Genomic DNA, 22181 nt, shown 5'->3' with positions numbered 1-22181 from the left:
GACAAGAAAGTAATATTCTTTCGCACACTTGAGTGCCACCAAAATAATAAGTTTTATTAAAAAAATTATTTTTCACTTCAAGAGTTGTGCTTTTTTCTATTATTGAACGAAGTAAATATCAGATAAAAAAGGAGTCCCAAAAACACATTGTTCATAGCGCTGTTTATATTACACTTGCGTTACCAAAGCAACTGAAGCATTTGTATTGCATTCCAAAGAGCTCTGTAATCAGCACCACAGTGGAAAATGAAAGTGGTTCAACCGTAATTTTATGAATGCAACGAGAATGATTTTTGTGCACGAAGAAAACAAAAGCATTGACTTTATTCAATAATTTCTTCTGACAGAATTTTCAGTTTTGGGTGAACTAACCCTTTAATGAATTTGTGTCGAGTATATTTTTGACTTCAGGATCCTGGTCCGAACTTTCTCATCAATCTAGTAGTGCAGTGTTAAGATATAGGAATAGTTACAGAACATAGTTTATCCATGGCCTGCGACCTAAAAGCAAAGGTCACACCACTGGCTTTTGATTTGTTCTTAAACAAACAATTAAAGTCGATAAGAAGAGATTATCAGCATTGACGCATCTGTGTCCACTTTAAAGGGATAGTTCACCCCAAAATGAAAATTCTATCAATAATTACTCACCCTCATGTCGTTCCAATATTTTTTGTGCACAATGAAAACAAAAATTATTTATTTAACAATTCTTCACCCCCGAGTAACGTCTTCTGCCATTTTGGAGAGTACCCAAGAACGTAGTCAGCGTAATCAGCGTTGTTTACGCTTAGGGTAAATCATGCATGTGCATGCATACTTACTAAATGGCAGAAGAAAGTAACTCGAGGGAGAAGAATTGTTGAATAAAGTCGTTATTTTTATTTTCTTTGTGCACAAAAAGTATTCTCTTAGCTTCGCAAAACTGAAGTTGATCCACTGATTTTATCGATGTCCTTGCTACGTTTCTGGACCTGGGAACATTTCAGTTGTGTTGCTGTCTATGGGAGGGTCAGAGAGCTCTCGGATTTCATCAAAAATATCTTAATCCGTGTTCTGAAGATGAACGAAGGTCTTACGGGTTTGGAACGACTTGAAGGTGAGTAATTAATGACAGAATTTTCATTCCAAGGTGAAATACACCTCGAACAATCTACATACAACCTTTACCAAACTAATCACCTCTAATCCAAACCTAAAACAAACACAACCTCCCTCACCTCGATTAGCTTGTTCAGATGTGTTTGATCAGGGTCGGAGCTAATCTCTGCAGGAAAGTTGACCTCAAGAGCTGAGAATAGCTGATTATAAATTATTGCATTAACTGACCAAAAAGTCAAGTAACTGTTCAAGCAATTCAAATAATACTGGTTAATTACCAAAACAACTACTCCTTGCAGCCCCGTTCTTCAATTATTGGGACCACTTGGACTTCCTGTGCTGCTGTTCACACACAGACAGTGAGGCAGCTGTGAAGGAGGAGGTGAGAGCGCCTTACAGTTTGACAGCTGCATTGATTATAACAGAGAGGAGTGCACTGATATCCAAAACCCTTTGACCTCTGCCAGGACACACTGCAGCAAACAGTGCTTTACAACACGCCTTCCTCTTTTCCACACATCAACCCGTCTGCGACTTCAAGCCCAATGACAACAGACAAGAGTGAACGCAAACCGAGCAATAAATACGAATCAACATCTAATGACAATTTCAAACTCTTCTTCTTTAGGTTTGCAGAACTCATATCATGAGCACACTGCATGCAAACTCGGGAGACTGCAACACCTAGAATGTATTTAAAGAAACAATTCACTGAGAAATGAAAATTCTGTCATCACGTATTTTTATTTTATGAGATTTTATTAACTTTGCAAATTGGAAATCACAGTTTAAAATTCCCAGATCCTTTCACATACTGCAGGACGTTACAGTGCAAGCAGTGTAAAACACGTTTAGTGGCTATGCAAAAGACATCCAATTTAAATATTCAAAACTGAGGAGGCAAAAATGTGAAAGTGTAGGAATCCTTCACTGAAAACCATGATCAGCAATTACACACAACTCTTTTAATTGAATTGCGATAGCAGTGCTGACATGGTGAGATGTACAGAGCCAATGACCGCAATCTCTAGATGTTTCCTCCACTGATGCAGCATAAATTACTTACATTAATGACCCACGTCACACACCCAGACGACCTCTGAGCATTTCATTAATCACGGCCTGTAATTACATGATCGAGTCAACAGCCCCTCTGTGACCACTATCAGCAAGTCATAAAGACTCTCCCACAGGCCGCAGACCTGATCCGGAGTGTCCTGCCGCATCACTGGAGGATTTCAGGAGTCCTTTACATAAGCAGAGCTCTGCAGGCCGATAACCTGAGATGACATCAAACCCACAGGAGCATAACACACCGGCTTTCTTCAGTAACTTACTGGTATTTATCAGAAAAATAGCAAGTGGTCTAAATGAAAATGCATAGAGTAGTGCACAAATTTTCGTTTCGGAATTCCGCTTTCGTGTTTCACAGAAAGCTAAACAGCAGATTACATCCGAACCAGAAGTGATAAAGCAATAAAAACTCTTATCTCTTCCTTCTTAACTTGTCCTAAACAGCTGAGGAAAGCAACAGGACATTACTGTCGTCAAGTTCTGTGGCGTTGCACCTAGTAGCCCCACCCACGGTCAAATCTGACTGGTCCAAATTCACGCTAAAATCCAAATCGCTATAAACGCCGTGAAGACGCCGTGTGAAGGCGGGAACAACATGAAGGGGAGTAAAATATGGGTAAAGTATTAGTGTTATTTCCCCTTGTGCCAACAGCTTTTTCAGTGGATAAATACCATATAAAATAACTGCATTTCATTCTAGCATTTGATTTTCTACATCCAATTTTCTGTTATTCATTTGTGTTAAGAATATCACTGAAAACCCCATTTGATAAACTCTAAAGTAGGCCTACTGAGCTTATTATATATGTGACCCTGGAGCACTTAAGTAGCACGGGTATATAGCAATAACCAGAATTACATTGTATGGGTCAAAATTATCCATTTTAAATGCCAAAAGTCATTAGGATATTAATCATCATGTTCCATTAACATTTATATCAAAACTTAATTTTTGATTAGTAATATGCATTGCTAAGAACTTCATTTGGAAACCTTAAAAGGCGATTTTCTCAATATTTAGATTTTTTTTTGCTCCCTCAAATTCCAGATTTTCAAATCTCAGCCAAATATTGCCCTATCCTAACAAACCACACATCAATGGAAAGCTTATTTATTCAGCTTTCAGATGATGTATAAATCTCAATTTAAAAAAAATGACCCTCTGATTTTGTGGTCCAGGGTCACATATTAATTATAATGTAGTTACATGTAAACGGTGAGAAATCTGGTGCCGGGACGCTGAAGCATGAGCTTGCAGTGGGTCTGATGATGAGAAATCAATCTGATATGATGATGATCAGATCATCAGTGCGTTGCATTGATTAACACAGGACAGGGAAGCGGTCCTGAGCAAACTACACAGTTACACAAACAAATATAACCCTAATAATGACTTCAAATCAACACTGGACACTGTTATCAAACCTCAGAAGACAAAACGAGTACATGCTCAACCAATCCGGCTCGTTAAACCATTAAAAGCTCGTGTCCGCGTCAACGAAACCACAAGAAACCCGCAAGCGAGAACAAACGCGTGAATGTTAATGCGTCGTGATGCGGTGTATCATTGACTTACATTCTCGGCGTCGCGCTCGTTAACGGTGGGCAATGGCGTTCGGGTCGACATCTTGTGTTTACAGGCCGCTCGCCCCAGCACCGGCGCTCGGTACAGCGGAGCCGGGCTTAGCGAAGATAGCGCGGAAGATACCGATCTCCGGTCCCGTCACACCGGCATGTCTCCTGGCCTTCGACCTGCGATGCGGCGGCGGCTTTCCTACAACATGCACATATCCAGGAGCGGCCCGCGTCAGCCGCGCGCGAGAGAGAGAGAGAGAGACGGAGCGACGCGACGCTGCGGATGCGCGGACAGAGCGAGCGGGTGTGTGTGTGTGGAGCTCAGGCTCATGCATGCATTGATCCACCCTGATAGAAACACACACACACAGAGAGAGAGAGAGAGAGACAGAGAGAGGGGGAGGACGATGATAGAATTCTGAGCAAAAATAATAACTCTATTCGTCTATATTGCTCAAAATACCTGTGCACTTGATTAAAAAAAAATAGTTTTATTATAATAATTGCAGATCTTTGCAAATGCTTTGTCATGACGAGCTCAATCAGTGCTTTATTTCGACACTGTGTCGTGTTTGGGGAGCGCGCACTGCTCTTGAAAATGTCTCTTAAAATAAGAAGCTCGCTATATTTGACTTACATCTCCACCTAATGGATTTAAAACAGTACTGCGTTCCTAACACCAGCTCGTTAAAAGCTTCAGGGATTTTATTTGATAAACCACATTCAAATTAAAGCCTAAGCGTCTGTATCTAAAGGATTCATTTCCATTTGATGTTGGGGATATAATCAATAGGTTATGAGATGTCACAGTTGTTCCTGTTAACCATCCTCCACACCGCCAGAGCGAAACATCACCTAAACATACTATACTATACTAATACTATACTAAAATTATTTATTTATTGTCTGTCTGTCAGAATACAGCTAATTTTGCATGGCCAAATACAGGGGCTGGACAGAATGTGAAACTCATCCTTGCAATTGTCTTTTTGTTGTATAAATTGTATTTATCTTTTGTTAATATCTAGTTTGTGCATGTGTAGAATAAGTTGTGTTCAGTAATGTTTAGTACAAGCATTCTGTGAAATGATATGCTTTGTTAAGACATCCAAAACTGATAAATCATGGTAGTTTAGTGTTTGAAGAACAGTAGTCTTTACGATAATGACTGCTGTCCAATTCACCCAAAACTGGCCATCACTAACTAAAAGACTGCTCCAGTGTACAAGGCAACTTACTTTTTCTACATTTTGTTTTTTACATTTACAAAACACGAAATCAAACAAGCTTTGTTAAAAAGTGAAATTTTATTGCAACAGCAGAGTATGTGACAGAAGCGTTTTTTTCCCCAGAGTCAAGAATAGCTCTGAATTTTTATAGAAACCGATATGTAACGTGTGGGTAAGCAAATACAAGATAAAACACTGAACTCTCACTAAGCAATAAAACACTATAAATGTATAAAAAAAAAAAAACATTCAAGGCTTTCCGAGTTGTAACATACAGCATACTAAAATCAAGGCATCCTTCATTTTACAGGCACTTGAAATTTGAAAAACAATGAAAAAGTCGTCTTATAAACAGTTTTCTCGCCAGTCTGTTTCTATGAGTACTTCTGAATTATATAAAAAGGTCATAAACATAATAAAAACGTCATATAAACAGTACCTTTCTGTACATTGAACAAACAGGACCTTTTAAATAAATTAAGAGGCTCCCGGGACAATCCTTCTGAAATATAAAATTGGTCAGTGCATGGTTTGGTATCACAAACGCACTTTATTTTACTACATTTCATCGTTTTGAGTGGGCAGACTCAAAGTGAGAAGTGATAGGGCAGCTTTTGGTACAAACCCCATTAAGAACCAAATGCTTGAGGAGCCTTCTAAAACATTTCATTAAACATATGGAAGAAATGGTGTGACATATCAAATTCCAAGTCCTTTTGTTCTTGAGGCAAGATGCTTGAATCTGAAGGTTTAGGATGGAGGGTTTTGAACCACGGCTTGCAGGACGATCCGGTTCTCTCACACTTTACTTTCAGAGGGCAGATCGTTGAGGGCGGCGCAGATGTCGCTGAAAGACAGTCTGTCTTTGGGGCTGGCGGCCCAACAGCGCACCATCAGCTTGAAGACCCGAGACGGACACCCCTGAGGAGGAGACAACTTCAGCTTCCCTTCCTGCAGAGCTGTGGAGACACAAATAAACAACATTAGGAAGAAACCATAACCATAAGTCATTAGGGGTGTAACAGGACACACATTCATACCGAAAATACAGCATTGTTTTAACCACTGCATGGAAACTTCCAGTTCTATATATTGTTACTTTTGATAAGAAACAAATTCTCATCTTTCAAATGATGTCCTTTTTTTCCAGTAAATGGCATTTTGGTTTTCTTCGTTGTGGCGCGACAGCTCACTGTATAAAGGCCTCAGTTCTAACAGCTTTGATTCTAGTCTTAACGTGAAATAAACATGAATGAACATCTCATGCCTCATGTAATCACTCAATCAGTGTTTCAATCGTGAGAAGGCGGCAATAGTCAAGTCAAGGCACCTTTATTTATATAGCGCTTTTAACAATAAAGATTGTCAAAGCAACTTTACAGTATTAAATAGGAAAATAATGTGTCTATAATGCAAAATGACAACAGTAAACACTCAATTTTCAGTTATAGGCAGTTAAAACCAATACACAGCTTCGCTAGAGAAATGAGGTCTAGAGAAGAGCATTTCGCCAAATATTAGACTATACTCATTATATTTGACCTTTTAGTGATGTCTTAATTATTTAATGTATGTTTAAGTAAATCTGTTATTAAACACGTTATGCCAGCCACTATGTAAATCAATTTATTTCAACAACAAGTTAAGAAGTTCAGTAAACTGCATTGTGTGCAATTTACGTTTGCATACAATTTTTTAAGTTGAGTGTTGATTATTATATTTAAGAATAAACAGTAATTAAATAAGCAAATAGCTTTAGATTCAATTTACACTATGTTAAAATAGCAGAAAATCCTATTTTAAAGCAAATAGTGGCAATTATCTGCACCTCAGTATTGTAATACATTATAAAACAGTATGCAATAATAACACAGAGTGTAAATTATAATTTTAATTCTAATTATTAAATGGATGCAACCTTATGGGGATAATAAATCCCTCCCTACCTCTACCCGATACTTTTATTTTCAACTTTTTGATTATGTCCATAATTTTTATTGAAAAAAAAAAAATGCCTTTCCGATGTGATATGAGATTTGAAAAGTTCGGCAAAAGGTGGATTCGAACTCGGGTTGGTCACGTTAAAAAAAGACTACGGTACACACTTTAACATCTACACCACTGGAGCTGTTGTTAACATTGTTAGACGATCGCGCATCTTGAGTAGCCCAATCACACGTTGGTGGGCGGAGTTAGTGTAAATAGCCTCTGCCAACAAGGTGGGCTATTTGAACTTAGTGTAAATAGACACTCCATTAAATTTAAGTTTGGGCTCTGTTGTTAACTGTAACCTTATAGTAATATAAAAGGGCTCTCTTTTAGAGCATAAGCTGTGGTAGATTTTTATCACAAGATTTTAACTATAATTGAATTAGTTTAAAGAAAGAGCAATTTGTTCAGTAAACCACTGTTTATTGTTCAGTTTTTCCCCCTGCTGTACTGTTACACCCCTACATGTCAATACATAACCCACTTGACTTTATGTGAGACGCACCTTCTAGAACTTTGTCTTCCGTGAGCTCGGCGTAAGGCAGCTCCCCAAAGCTGAAGACCTCCCACATGAGCACTCCAAATGACCACACGTCCGTCTTGGTGGAGAAATCGTCGTCAAAGACGGCTTCAGATGGGAGCCAACGCAGAGGAATCCAGGACTGGCGATAATGGTAGTACTCGCTACACACACACAGAGAAGAAACAATGACGACTTCGTCACCGCAAGGGGGAAGCAGTGTGCGCGATAATAAGAGAAGAACTTTCACAAGCCTGTGAACAATCACTACAGGAAGCGTTTGCATAGGAAAAGATGACTTCAGAGAACGTTCTTTTCATTCCTCATTTTATAAATCAAAGGCTTTGGCTCTAAACGTGGATTAGGACATGCTAGTAAATTTAATTGCTTTAATAAAAAGCAAATGTTGTAGAATGTGTGTTTGGCTGTACCTGTTGTAGACGTCTTTGCTAAGGCCCAGAGCAGACACTTTGATCTGTCGTTTGGAGGAGATCAGGCAGTTGCGTGCAGCCAGGTCTTTGTGGACGAAGCGCTGGTTGGACAGGTGCTCCATGCCTCGAGCCACCTGCAGACACACCGACACCTGCGGGCAGACGGCAGAGAGTGAGTGCGGTTTGTCCTGACGCGTGTTTATGTACATACGTTGTATATAAGAGAGACTGGAGACAGTTATTTACTACCTTCTGCTTGGTGCTGAGCGGCTGGACTTTGACTTTCTCGTCTTTGCTCTTGGACACTCTCAGGTATTGCTTCAGATCACCCTGAAAATAAAATACAGCAAAATGAGACAAGAGCAAGTGTGAAGAAACACAGCTCAGGACACAATATTTCAATTAGCACTTCAAAATACAACTAGAATGAAATCATATGCCACAGGAGCACATTACTGTGATGCTATCGGGGATAAAAGGCCCTTAGTGTTTCTTAGTGTGATAGATAGACAGAAGACAGACAGACAGAAGATAGACAGACAGACAGACATACAGACAGAAGATAGACAGACAGACAGACAGACAGAAGATAGACAGACAGACAGACAGACAGACAGACAGACAGACAGACAGACAGACAAACAAAATATAGATACACAGTCAGAAGATAGATAACAGACAGATAGACAGACTGACAGAAAATAGACAGACAGACAGACAGAGAGAAGATAGATAGATAGATAGATAGACAGACAGAAAATAGACAAACAGACAGAAGATAGACAGACAGAAGATAGACAGAAGATAGATAAACAGAAAAAAAGAGACAGACAGACAGACAGACAGACAGAAGAAAGACATACAGATAGAAGATAGATAAACAGAAAAAAAGATAGACAGACAGACAGAAGAAAGATAGACAGACAGAAGAAAGACAGACAGAAGATACACAGACAGACAGACAAACAAAATATAGATACACAGTCAGAAGACAGATAGACAGATAGACAGACTGACTGATAGACAGACGGACAGAAGATAGACAGACAGACAGACAGACAGACAGAAGACAGATAGACAGACAGACAGAAGATAGATAGAAGATAGATAAACAGAAAAAAGATAGACAGACAGAATATAGACAGACAGACAGACAGAGACAGATGATAGACAGATAGACAGAATATAGACCGACAGACAGACAGACAGAAGATAGACAGACAGAAGATAGACAGACGGACAGAAGATAGACAGACAGACAGAAGATAGACAGACAGACAGACAGACAGAAGAAAGACAGACAGACAGAAGAAAGACAGACAGAAGATAGACAGACAGACAGACAAACAAAATATAGATACACAGTTAGAAGATAGATAACAGACAGACAGATAGACAGACTGACTGATAGACGGACAGAAGAAAGACAGACAGAAGATAGATAGAAGATAGATAAACAAAAAAGATAGACAGACAGAATATAGACAGACAGACAGAAAGACAGACAGACAGGAGACAGAGACAGATGATAGACAGATAGACAGACGGACAGAATATAGACAGATAGAAGATAGATAGACAGACAGACAGACATACAAACAGAAGACAGACAGACAGAAGACAGACAGACAGACAGACAGAGAGAAGATAGATAGACAGACAGAAGATAGACAGACAGACAGACAGAAGATAGACAGACAGACAGACAGACAGACAGACAGACAGACAGAAGATAGACAGACAGACATACACACACAAACACACAAAAAGACATACAAGACAGACAGAAAAAAAAAAAAAAAAAAAAAAAAAAAACAGACAGACAGACAGACAGACAGACAGACAGAAGATAGACAGACAGACAGACATACATACAAACAGAAGACAGACAGACAGAAGATAGATAGACAGACAGAAGACAGACAGACAGAAGACAGACAGACAGACAGACAGACAGACAGACAGACAGAAGATAGACAGACAGAGACAGACAGACAGAAGATAGACAGACAGACAGACAGAAGATAGACAGACAGACAGACAGACAGACAGACAGAAGATAGAAAAACAGGCAGACAGAAGATAGACACAGACAGAAGATAGACAAACACAGACAGAAGGTAGACAGACAGACAGACAGACAGAAGATAGACAGACAGACAAACAAAATATAGATACACAGTTAGAAGATAGATAACTGACAGATAGACAGACTGACTGATAGAAAGGCTGAAGATAGATAGATAGACAGACAGACAATAGACAGACAGACAGACAGACAGAAGACAGATGATAGACATAGACAGACGGACAGAATATAGACAGACAGACAGATAGAAGATAGATAGATAGACAGACATACAAACAGAAGATAGACAGACAGACAGAAGATAGACAGACAGAAGACAGAAGATACAGACAGAAGATAGACAGACAGACAGACAGAAGATAGACAAACAGACAGACAGAAGATAGACAGACCGACAGAAGATAGATAGATAGACAGAAAGACAGACAGACATACAGACATACAGATATGATGCAGTGAGCTGATGTTACCATATCAGTGTACTCCATTATCATGTAGTGCGGCTCCACTTCTCTACAGATACCCAGCAGACGAGCGACGTTAGCATGGCTGAGCTTAGCAAACATGTCACACTCGCGACGGAAATCCAACTGCATCTGCTCATCACGTGTCTGCAGACTCTTCACCAGCACCACCGTCTCCTCCTCATCCTCAGCGCCCTTCGCTTTGGCCAGCAGCACTTCACCAAACTCTCCTTTACCTACATGAGGAGAAACAGAGTAGATATATTCGTTTCTCTTTGAGATGTAAATGCCAGTTGTAAACCAGTCCGCAGGTCTCTATTTTTGCTAGTTTATTGCTGTACCCAGTGTGGTAATGGTGTGCAGGTTGTTTCGGGGGAAGTGGAGCTTGTCGTGACTGCTGTGGCGTTTGTTGATCCCGCTGGCAGCCATGTTGGTGAGCGCCACCTCCTCCTGGATCTCTGCTGTGGTGTGGCCGTTCTGTTGGACGTCTCCTATGTGTCAATCAGAGAACTGGATCAGAGAACTGGCTCTGTTTTTTCACAATTGCATGCTAGCAAAAGATAACAGCACACACCATTGAGACATTCCACCTCTCGCTCGTCTCCGTCCTCCCCCTTCTGGAGTCTCTTGGCATTGCGCCTCTGCTTGCAGTAAAACATGAGGCCCAGCACGATGATGATGTAGGCCACGGCCGCCCCCACTGACAGACCAATAGTCTGGATCATTTTGTAAGGGGCCTTTTCATCATCTGCTAACGAGTGCTGAACTGGTTTCTCTGTGGACAACCACACACAGAATGCATATGTTAAACACCAGGGTTTTTAGAAAGAGCGGTTTCATTCCGGCATCCCTTTTGATCCCAAAATAGGCTCCTTATAGGAATCAAATGACAAGCTGGCATGAAGATTCAATTAGGATCTAACTAGGATCTAATTAGGATTTGCACCGAAACACAATTTGATGTGCCTCTCCTTTCTCTGAAGTCAACACGCCGCTAGACTCAAAGCATTCATAATTCAGCTTAATGTGGAAATTGAGTTGATACTCCGAAATGGGTCAAAATTGGTTTAGGGTGAACTTTGAAACTGTATTGCAGCATATATCAGGTTTCAAAGAACCATATAGTGCAAAAATGGGATAAACGCGGCTGTGAGTACACAGCTCAAAAAACAGCAGTGGCAGGTAGTGTAATGTAGACCTGAAGGATAAAAGGACCGCAGGAAGTGGTCTCAGAGCACTGCAGGGATAATGCATTTTTGTAGGCCAACTATGAAATTAGCATCACCCAGGTTCCTTTGAAAAAAGCCAATAGTATTTTTCCATTGGCTTTTGGATAAATTGCAGAAAATAAGCTGTGTGACCGACAAAAGTTTATGATTCTTACATGTTTTGTTCATCCTGATAATCTTCAAATAAACCTTTCATGAATTTTTTAAGCAAAGTTCAACAACCACTGTTGTCCCATTTGGCCAAACTGTGTCTATCGTCACTATCTTGAGCTTGTGTCAACCAGAGACCTTATTTTTAAGCATTTAACCAAAAACTCATTGACATGGGGACGATGGAATTAGAAGTGCAAAAAACTATTCATGTGGATTTGGCGCATTGAAACTGGTTCGAAAGTGACACTACACTGTTACATTATTGTCAACAGACATATCAAAATATTGCTAATGTGACCAATTTAACTTCCTTTGCACCATTACTTAATGTGTGGTGTCTTCATGGTCAAATTTGTTGAAGTGTTACAGAAAAACAGTTTGGAATATTATGTGCTGGAGAAATTCCAAAAAGTACATTTTTGACCAAATTCAAAATGGTATACAGGCAATATGACTGACCTTAAAAGTTGCCATTAAAGTTCATTTAAGTGAGTTACGAGTTTAATTATTAAACATATAAAGCATTTAACATTTTGTGATTTTTGATCATTTTAAAACAAAAAACAGTTTTTAATAACTTTTTGACAGTGAAAGTCTCAATGTAATGTGACCAAAATGGGGGAATAGCCAACAGAATGCTGTAGGAGAAGTTTGAAAAGTATGTTTTCAACTAATGGCGCTTTTCCACTGCGTAGTATGACTCAGCACGGCTCAGTTTGCGTTTCCACTGCAGTTTAGTAAATCTCTTTAGAGTGGGCGGGAATATTCACGTCATTATAGCTGCGCCGCCTCTACTTGCCATGACTCCTAAAAAAAACTTTTTCATTCCGCGTCGCCCCATCAATCTCTCGCTGGATCCGCTCATCTGCTATCAACAAAAGGAACGTCTGTACTCCCTCAACAGACAATGAAACTTTTTGGTTGTTTAAAAAAGGTGCACTTGTTCAAAACAGTTGCATTCGATCCTTCGCTGGCTGTGCTGATTTAAATCTAGCAGTTCTTTTGTGTTTGTGTCGCAAGTTCAGTGATGAAGGTAGTGATGATTCTCTCTGGCCAATCCGTGATCAGCAGAGTTTACACGTCACGCTTTGGTAATGGTACGGTTCACCTGGAACCTCAACCGAGGTGGTACTAAAAAAAAAGTACCAGGTACTGTACTCAGTGGAAAACCTCTCAAAAGTGAACTGTACCATGCAGTGGAAAAGCACCATAAGTTCAAGTTTAGGGTTTGCATTTTTTTTTTTACACATTCTAAAGTGAAACCTCAATTAACCATTATGCTTAATAAATTGATTGTATAGTGAAGCATGGAGATTACACACCAAAATTGTTGAATGAGAGGGGTTGAAAAATAAATCTAATATGTGGACAATTTGGAAAAATATTTTAACACACACTGATATATTGCTCACAATGAGCCCTTTAACATGTATGTGTATGTCTGTAAATATACATGTAATGGTTGGTGGTGCCAAAGGGTATGAAATAAACCACAAATCTGACATGATTTACGAGACGCTCCTTAATCAGTGGCCAAATTTAACAATCCAACTTAAGGGGCTGAAAAAGACTTCCATCCAGAAAATAAGAAGAGGGTAAGAAAATAATATGGTATCAGACTCACCAACAACGTAGAGCTCTGCCGAAGTGTGTGCAATGTTACAGCTGTTTCCTGCAATGCAGGTGTAGCTTCCTGTATCCTCCATGCTGACGTCATGAACCACCAGAGAGCCGTTGGGCATCTTCTGGAATCTGAATGAGAAATAAAACAAGGAGATTCTTGAAATCTTCAAATCTTCCAATGAAACCACTTCAATCTGAACTCAACAGAGTTGGAATGGTGGTATTTGTGGTAATTCAGCTTTACCTGCTCTTGTCTGCCTCCAGAAATTTGTCCTTTTTCTTCCACTGGATGAAGGGAGGAGGGTCTCCAGTGGCCTGACAGTGAAGTACTGCGGTGTGTCCCTGATATACTGTGGTATTCTCCGGCTTGAGCTTAAACGCCACATACACTAAAGAATGTGCGGAGAAAGAAAAGAAATGCAGAGACAGAAAGATCAAGGGACGTTTTCAGTGAAACTGAAATGTATGAATTAGTTTACTCAAACCATTCATAACTGTCTCATGTCCATGTGGGTCAAGCAAACCCATCAGACACACTTTTGGCCCAGTACCTGCGACGGTGAGCTGGACGACGGCTCGGATCTCTCCCTGCTGGCTGTTGGAGGCGAGGCAGGTGTAGTTCCCGGCGTCCGCCCGTGTCACTGTGGTGAAGTGCAGCGTGCCGCTCCTCTGCTCCACCCACGCAGGGATATCACTGCCGTCTGCAGGAGCGCCAGACAGACACACATTCACTACGTGGGAACTCGCGTACTTTATCCAGTGCCAGATGTTTTCATTTTCAATCACACAATGCAAAGTTCATAAACAAGTTGCAGTCATTTATAAGCTCAATAGGATTTATGTACGTTTCGGTTCCATGCCTGAAATAAAGGTTTGTGGTTAACACAAGCTCTTTTATAAGATATTTTCATGTTTTATTCTGTGAGCTAAAATATATTGGTAATAATCCACTTGTGATTTTTAAAGCTTCCACGTGTTTTTTTTAAAAGGCTCAAAGGCCTGGGACTACAGAAGTTGTTAAGGGACATTTAAGTTGCAATGCACAATTCTCAGTGGTAGTCAGTCTTCTCTGCCAGACCTGTCTTGATCCAGCGGATGGTCGGGGTCTGTCGGCCCTTGGCTGAACACTGCAGATTTCCTTCCTTATTGAGCTCCAGGCACTGGTAGGCCTGCGGCGTCGGCGTGAACTTCAGACGCTCTGAAATAGATATCACAATAGTGAATGCTGGTGAGACGTGCTCTGTAACACACAGCCTTGAGTGGCTTTTATATACAGGCATTACATCAGCCGCCTTGACATCCAGACAATGGCCTCAGCCATCGAAAAACCCACTACAAAACAACAGTCAAATTTAGAAATAAAACAGCACAAGAAATGTTCCTCACCAAGAACATACACCCGCGCCTGGGCGTTAAGTTTTCCCGCCTCCGTTTTGCTCTCACAGCTGTACAGGTGGCCGTCGTACACCTCCACGTTATTTATACGCAAAGTTCCATTGGAGAAGAGTTTGAAGCGAACATCCTGTACAAAAAAAGAGAGAGAGTTGCTGTGTCCCAGTTCGCCTACATATAGTATGTCCTGTGAAGAAGAAGTACATACTTTTGAGTGTGTAACAGAATAGTAGGCAAGCTTGTGTTTAGAAGCCCATGGAAATTCAATGTAAGTGTAACTTTAAAAAAATCATCCCGAGACTTTATGGTGGGTTTTCCCCATCCCACTGCATCTCATGTTTTTAAATGAAAAAAGTAGGTACTGTTTGTGATTGGTTTTTGGTCCTTTATATTAAATTATGCATACATGCATGATGCTGTTCTGTTTCTAATTGTTTAAGCAACTTAATTATATATGGTTTATAAACATTATTTTAAACATGATGCACTTTTTTTTTTTTAAAGGTAGTTGTGTTATTTTATTGTTTTGAAGAAACGTGCATTAGTAATATTTTGGTCGATGCACCCTCTTGTGGCCTCAAAAGAGAAGCCAAAAGCTTTTCCCCCCATAACTGACATTATACCTTTTAAATTCGAATATTGATAATATTTCATTACAAAATTTGAATTTAGTTTTTCAGCCATTCTGACAGCCCTAATTCTGTCACTGTTTAAACTGCCCTGTCAATCATCTTATCACAGTAAACAAAATCCACATTTCGTTTAATTTAATTTCCGACCGTACTGGAGATAAATGAAGAGGCACGTTGATCATCACGGGTCTATCATGCCGAGAACTCTCTTCATATGTTTGCATGATGCATTTAAAAGTTAATGACCAAACGTATCATTATAAAAGTTCACAATGTTGCTGCAGATGAAATATAACGTGCATAACATTAAATAAATATTTTTAATCAGGTTAGACATTGATTATTTAGCACTCAAACCCCTTTCTCTGCCTGTGCATCGGTCTCGCATTTCCGCCATGTTTGTAGTTTTTTAAAACACTTTTTATGCGTGTTTGTAGTACTAATCGAATCCTTGTCCGCTGCACAATGTGTTGTGGGCAATATTAGCCGTTAGAGTGCGCATCGATATGCACTTCAAATTTTAAACTCTAGTAGACCATGTGGGAATCTTTCTCAACATACTATGATTTGGGACATACTAATTCTATTTTCAAATACCATTTAGGACGGCAAGTGTGTGTGAGACAACATAATTACTACATTGATGTTTCCTTCATGATCGACTGTGCAGCAGAGGATCATCTTTCTCCAGTGGAAAACTCACCACATCCTTGTTTTCAGAGACATGAAAAGATGCCTCTCGCCTCAGGATGCGGTTAGAGATTGTGTTACGAATATGATAACGGCATGACATCACCGTCCCACTCACCTCCGCGCTGATTGGCTGCATGTTGCGGTACCATGTGACCTGGGGTTCAGGTGTGGCGCGTGCGTGGCAGTGCAGGTATCCAGCGCGCCCCTCCTCCAGCTGACTGTCCACGGGTTTCTGGATCCACTCCGGTTTGGCTGGACACACAGAGCAATTGTTTAGGATCACAGCAGTTATAATGGACAACAGTTTAAAAGACATTACAGTTTAACAGAGGGGCCGGTTCCACGCTCACCCAATCAGAATTAGATAAAGATTGCGTAAATTTTTTGTGCAGTGATTAAAACCAATCTAAAGCGGACTGTTTTATAACGTTGCTAGATAATTGTACACTCTGCTAGCACATTTTAGGATGTTGCTAACATGTTTTATAGCATTACTAGCTTGACTGTACACACTGCTAGCATGTTTTATAGCATTACTAGCTTGATTTTATACACTGCTAACATGTTTTATAGCATTACTAGCTTGATTTTACACACTGCTAGCATGTTTTAGCACATTGCTAGCATGATTTTACACTTTGCTAGCACGTTTTAGGATGTTGCTAACATGTTTTATAGCATTACTAACTTGATTTTACACACTGCTAGCATGTTTTATAGCTTTAATAACTTGATTGTACACACTGCTAGCATGTTTTATAGCATTACTAGCTTGATTTTACACTTTGCTAGCATGTTTTAGGATGTTGCTAATGTTTTACAGCGTTACAAACTTGATTTTACACACTGCTAGCATGTTTTGGGATGTTGCTAACATGTTTTATAGCATTACTAACTTGATTTTACACACTGCTAGCATGTTTTATTGTGTTACTAGCTTGATTTTACACACTGCTAGCATGTTTAAGCACATTACAAACTTGATTTTACACACTGCTAGCATGTTTTGGGATGTTGCTAATCATGTTTTATATCTTTACTAACTTGATTGTACACACTGCTAGCATGTTTTTTAGCATTACTAGCTTACTAGCTTGATTGTTACTAGCTTGATAGGATGTTGCTAATGTTTTACAGCGTTACAAACTTGATTTTACACACTGCTAGCATGTTTTGGGATGTTGCTAACATGTTTTATATCTTTACTAACTTGATTGTACACACTGCTAGCATGTTTTATAGCATTACTAGCTTGATTTTACACACTGCTAGCATGTTTTAGCACATTACTAGCTTAATTTTACACTTTGCTAGCATGTTTTAGGACATTTCTCAAATATTTAACATGGTAATAATGTTGTCTCAGCCTCAGGAGTCATGCCCACGGACAGTCGGCTGAGCATCACACAAAATGGGAAACACTTTAGGTTTCTGATATCGACACATGTTGACTAGAAAGTTTTATCTTTGTCCAGTGTCATTTCTAAAATAAAAATGCCTTTGTACTCTTTTAAAACGGAGTTGTGTGCATCTCTGAACCCCTTCATGCAAGCACTTGTCGATGAGGGCATCTTTTGTTGTTGCATCTCAATTCGTTTGCTATTGCTGTTGTTCCATCTTTCATTTGTTTCTCGATTGTGAAACAGCGGCACGGGCGAGTGCTGCCACCTTGTGGACAAACTAATTAGTGGAAAAAAATCAATGCACAAATCAGCTTAAAAAAAATGAGGCTGTGTGCATAGAGTATAGAGTACATAACACTTGGGTGCAACAACAAACCCTTTATGAGCAGGTGTTGCCTTTTTCACACTTATGTTAACATATCCAATCGTTCAACTCAGCTAAAAAAAAAAAAAATGGTTACTTCAGCCGACGAGTCTCCAAGGCAAGTTGTCCGACTGAGAATAGTAATGCATTTAAAGTCCTGAAAGGTCCTGTTGTGTCACACTGAGAGACTTTCTGTCTTAGTGTTATAGATCACCTACAGGACTTTAATTCATAAGACAGTATTGGTCATAATGAAGTATAATTGCTGGAATGTGCGATATTCAATAGAGGACAGTTTGCTATTGGAGTAAGCAAATTAAACGCTTCTGGGAACACAAGCTAGTCTTTTAGTGTTGTTGCGTTCTGAAATATGTCACACGTTGCATTCTTAAGCCCTATTCGGACAGGACTAGTTTTCTAAACGACGCTTGAGTTTCGATTCTTATCACCTGATGTTTGCGATTTTCAAGTACCAATTCGGACGGGATTAAAATCGCGAAGTATGTCCGTGAAACACAAATTTCTCTAACGACCCCCTGTAAAACTAGTCCCGTCCAAACAGGAAGCCCAATTTTGATTTGTTGATTATAATTTTTTTTTGATGACTAGACATACAAAACAAACCCACACCAATCCATATATCCAAAGCAATTTATACTATGCACTTGGCAACCCAATACCCAGAGTAGATGTACTGACAGGTTGCCAGATATGCAAAGCAAACCCAGCCCAATTGCTATAGCCTAAGTCTAACCCAATCAAGTTTCTACATGGTCCTCCTCCTTTGCAATAGTGCGGAGAAGCGATCTCTTTAACTACATAACAGTGCAAAAGTAGCCCAGTTCCACAGGAAAACTGCAGACTTGGCAACACTGTGTACTGACTGTCCACCTGAGTTGACGTCATTCGCAACCAACACTTTTTTTAATGATTAACGACTCACATTGACAGGGGAATATCCGATCTGTCCACTTACACGGCAGACACAAATGGAAAACTGGAACTGGCTCGTGTAATGTAAATGCAGCCTAATGCTGTATTAGTGCAAACTCGGGACAGAAATCCCTTTAAGGCACAGCTACACTCCAAAAAGCTGAGAAAATTAGTTAGCCTAATCACATTTGAAGGAAGCTCTGATACCCTTTTATGCGCATTATGCACATTTGGCAATGTTTCTGACTTAAGACTTACTTGCCACGGTGACGGTCAACTCTTGTTTCTTCTGTCCCGCCTTATTTTGTGCAAAACAGGTGTAGGTTCCTGAGTCTTCACCACGAGTGGGGCTGAAGATCAGCTCTAGTCCCATCTGACGCACTCTGCCCTCGGCTGGGACTCGCTGTCCCGCGTGCTCCCACCAAACCTCTGGCTCGGGGAGTCCATGGGGCGCTCGACACGTCACCCGCTCCAGAGAGTCTGCGGTGAACACCCGGGACTGTTTAGGCATCATTTCCTCGATTTCTGAGGAGAAAGAGTGACAAGAAACAGGTTTGAGAGCAAAGCACGGACACATGTAACGTGAGGTATCAGAGAAGGGCTCCAAACAGTCCTTTCTTCACTGAAGACCACGACATCTGAGCTGTGTAAGCCGCTCTGTCCTGTAAAAGCACCCAGACAGGTGCCGTAAACACACCGTGATTGAAGCTGCAGATAATCGCTCTGGAGTTACCATTCACCAGGAACTCAAAGTTCACCAGTATTAATACAATACAGTAATTTATTTCAAACTAAAAACAAACAATTTAAATAATATAAAAATTAAATAGCAGGGAATTGTACAATTCTGAGTCCGATTCCAAGCTTAACGATTTCATACTTTAATACAGTAATTTATTGCACATTTAAATAAATAAATCACAGGACAAGAAATTAGTTGCATGTCATTTAAATAAAAAAATAATAATTTAAAAAGTTGGTCATTTTAATGTACAATTCTCGCTATTAACAAACCATTTACTATGACTTTTGCCTCAATAAACTCCTAATTCGCTACTTATTAATAGTTAAGTTGTTAAGTTTAGGTATTGGGAAGGATTAGGGATGTAGAATATGGTCATGCAGAATATATGCTTTATAAGTATTAATAAATAAGCCAATATGCCAATTAAGGCATGCTAATAAGCAACTAAATAAGAGTGAGAATTGGTACCTAAACTAATCACTGCATGTCTAACTGCACATGTATAGATCTGAGATTGTTACCTGCAATTTGCAGCGAGGCCTCAAGAGTTACCGGGGGGCCATGGGGCCCTCGAGCCACACATTTATACTGGCCTGTGTTTCGCTGCTTTACCTGAGTGATCAAGAGGGATCCATTGCTCAGAATGAAGATGCTGTAGGAAAGACAGGGGTAAATGGTAAAATGTGTGCTCATTCGCAGGGTAAAGATTCACCTGGGGGATGTGTGCCCCTGGAATTTTTACTTCCAAAATCCAACGGTTCTCTTCCAGTCCTCAGAGAAGTTACATGATTCTAACGTTGCAATATTGAAATTGTGCAAAAGCATATAAGAACTCTTTCAAACTTTATAAAGAAGTGCACAGCTTTCTTCTAAGTGCACTCAGACTGAATTAAAGAGTAGTACCGGCTCTTGTTGGCCACCAGCTCGGTCTCATAGTACCACTCAACGGTAGGCTGCGGTTCGGCCGTGAACTGACAGTGGAAAAGTGCTTCTTCGTTCTTTATGACTATCAAATCTTCTGGCTTCACCACCGGTTGAGGGAAACTCTTATCTACAGAGAGAGATAGAGAGACCATTTATTACTTAACAGGAACATAAGAGTTAAATGACAGATTCTCAAAGAAACAAAAATGTAGGGATGCACCGAAATGACAATTCTTGGCCGAAGCCAGACTTGTCTTACTCTTTATTTTATTTTATTTTACAGAACAACAGTAAAATTACAATACTAACATTTATGAATGTTGATGGAGCTGTTGTTTTTGCGGAAACCTGCAGGAAGACCTCAGTGCTTCATTTTGTTGAAAACAGCAGATTTATAAATGATTCTCATTACGAATTTGGGAAGATGTGTGTTGCACGTATCACAATGTCACATGCAAAACTTCGTAAAAATGTTACTGAGCAACTAACGAGTATCACTGTTTCAGATTTTCCTCGCGTCCAACTTTAAACACTTGTGCAGCGCTGTTTGAATACATGCAATTCGGTTGCCGAACATTCGGTGCATCCTTGCAAAAAAGTACCTGTGGTTCAACAATACATCCAAACACACAAAGAGAAACACACACACACCTATGATGTTGAGGGTGAAGTTGTCATTGCTGCAGACGTGGCCCACTGCATTTTTCGCACAGCAGTAGTAGACCCCGTTGTCGTCAGGACTGGCGCTCGGCAGTGTAAGCGTCCTGTCTTTGTTGTTGATTTTGTAGCTCTTCTCTGATAGTGCCGTTCCATCTTTGTGCCAGCGATTGGTTGGCCTGTAGATCGAGTCAAGAGCAGGGTTATAAAAGCTGAGAAAACTGGACCAGAAGTTTCTCCAGATCAGTGGTAACCAACCCTGTTATAGTATTCTGGAAGACCTTGATTAGCTTATTTAGTTGTGTTTAATGGTGTTTAATAGTGACCAGTCAGTAGCAGAAATGGACAGAAGCAGAAGGATTAGGCAAACCTGTTTCTAGAGGGCCACACGCTCCTGAACAAGCTAATTCAGGTCTATAGATTTTCTAGAAAGTGTGCTGGAGCTGGTTGGAACTAAACTGCAGGATGTTGGCCCTCCAGGAGCAGGATTGGACGGCCTTAATCTAGAATATACTATATTCTGCTAGATGTTGCAGAATGCTGAAAATTAAGAATAACTGGACCTTTACAAGAAGGCAATGAGTACTTGCTCTGCATTACGAAATGCATGGGAAATTGAGTTGGTGTCGCTAAATGCGCTCGCATCCACAGCATGTTTCCGCTGTAAGACATGCAGTTCCTCACCGTGGGTGTCCCTCTATGTTGCATCGTAGCACTACTTGCGAGGAGCTCTGAATCTCTGCCTCTGATTCTGGAGTCTTCAGGCTCACCATGCCACTTTCCAACCCTGTAAGAGAAGACACATTAAAGACTAACAGCTTGATGATCAGAGGATGGCTAAAACCCTTGTCCAAACTCTCGGAGCTCATTATCAAAAACAAACTGCCCCATTCACACCATCTGGTCATGCTTTGCGCCCGCCACGAAAACAGGCCTCTACATTCAGTTGACCTTACTTGTT

The 22181-nt window shown here is 40.2% G+C and overlaps 2 protein-coding genes across 5 annotated transcripts in view; both read right to left on the bottom strand.

Annotated features, from left to right (window-relative positions):
* LOC109047365 (serine/threonine-protein kinase MARK1-like) overlaps positions 1–4130 on the bottom strand; it is a 41658-nt gene extending 37528 nt beyond the window's left edge. The window contains exon 1 of one of the 4 annotated variants that reach the window (XM_042748863.1): positions 3752–4130. In XM_042748863.1, coding sequence (XP_042604797.1) covers positions 3752–3802 — 51 coding nt within the window. In that variant the 5' untranslated portion in view covers positions 3803–4130. The remainder of the gene's footprint in view (positions 1–3751) is intronic. The other 3 variants (XM_042748860.1, XM_042748864.1, XM_042748862.1) reach the window with 3 other exon arrangements.
* A 908-nt stretch (positions 4131–5038) lies between these two features.
* Positions 5039–22181, bottom strand: part of LOC109047599 (inactive tyrosine-protein kinase 7-like) — a 36755-nt gene continuing 19612 nt past the window's right edge. Inside the window, exons 3-20 of the mRNA XM_042748849.1 lie at positions 21905–22007; positions 21215–21399; positions 20543–20690; positions 20161–20291; positions 19153–19419; positions 16310–16446; positions 14864–14999; positions 14556–14675; positions 14029–14178; positions 13722–13866; positions 13479–13606; positions 11047–11247; positions 10814–10963; positions 10479–10708; positions 8169–8249; positions 7920–8071; positions 7474–7652; positions 5039–5938 (exon numbers count right to left, since the gene is read on the bottom strand). Of these exons, the coding sequence (XP_042604783.1) occupies positions 5778–5938; positions 7474–7652; positions 7920–8071; positions 8169–8249; positions 10479–10708; positions 10814–10963; positions 11047–11247; positions 13479–13606; positions 13722–13866; positions 14029–14178; positions 14556–14675; positions 14864–14999; positions 16310–16446; positions 19153–19419; positions 20161–20291; positions 20543–20690; positions 21215–21399; positions 21905–22007 (2804 nt within the window). The 3' untranslated portion in view covers positions 5039–5777. The remainder of the gene's footprint in view (positions 5939–7473; positions 7653–7919; positions 8072–8168; positions 8250–10478; positions 10709–10813; positions 10964–11046; positions 11248–13478; positions 13607–13721; positions 13867–14028; positions 14179–14555; positions 14676–14863; positions 15000–16309; positions 16447–19152; positions 19420–20160; positions 20292–20542; positions 20691–21214; positions 21400–21904; positions 22008–22181) is intronic.

The sequence above is a fragment of the Cyprinus carpio genome, chromosome B22 (assembly GCF_018340385.1).
Source record: "Cyprinus carpio isolate SPL01 chromosome B22, ASM1834038v1, whole genome shotgun sequence".
Taxonomy (NCBI): Eukaryota; Metazoa; Chordata; class Actinopteri; order Cypriniformes; family Cyprinidae; genus Cyprinus; species Cyprinus carpio.
Note: the sequence above shows the minus strand (reverse complement) of the source record. Positions and strands in the feature narration are given on the sequence as shown.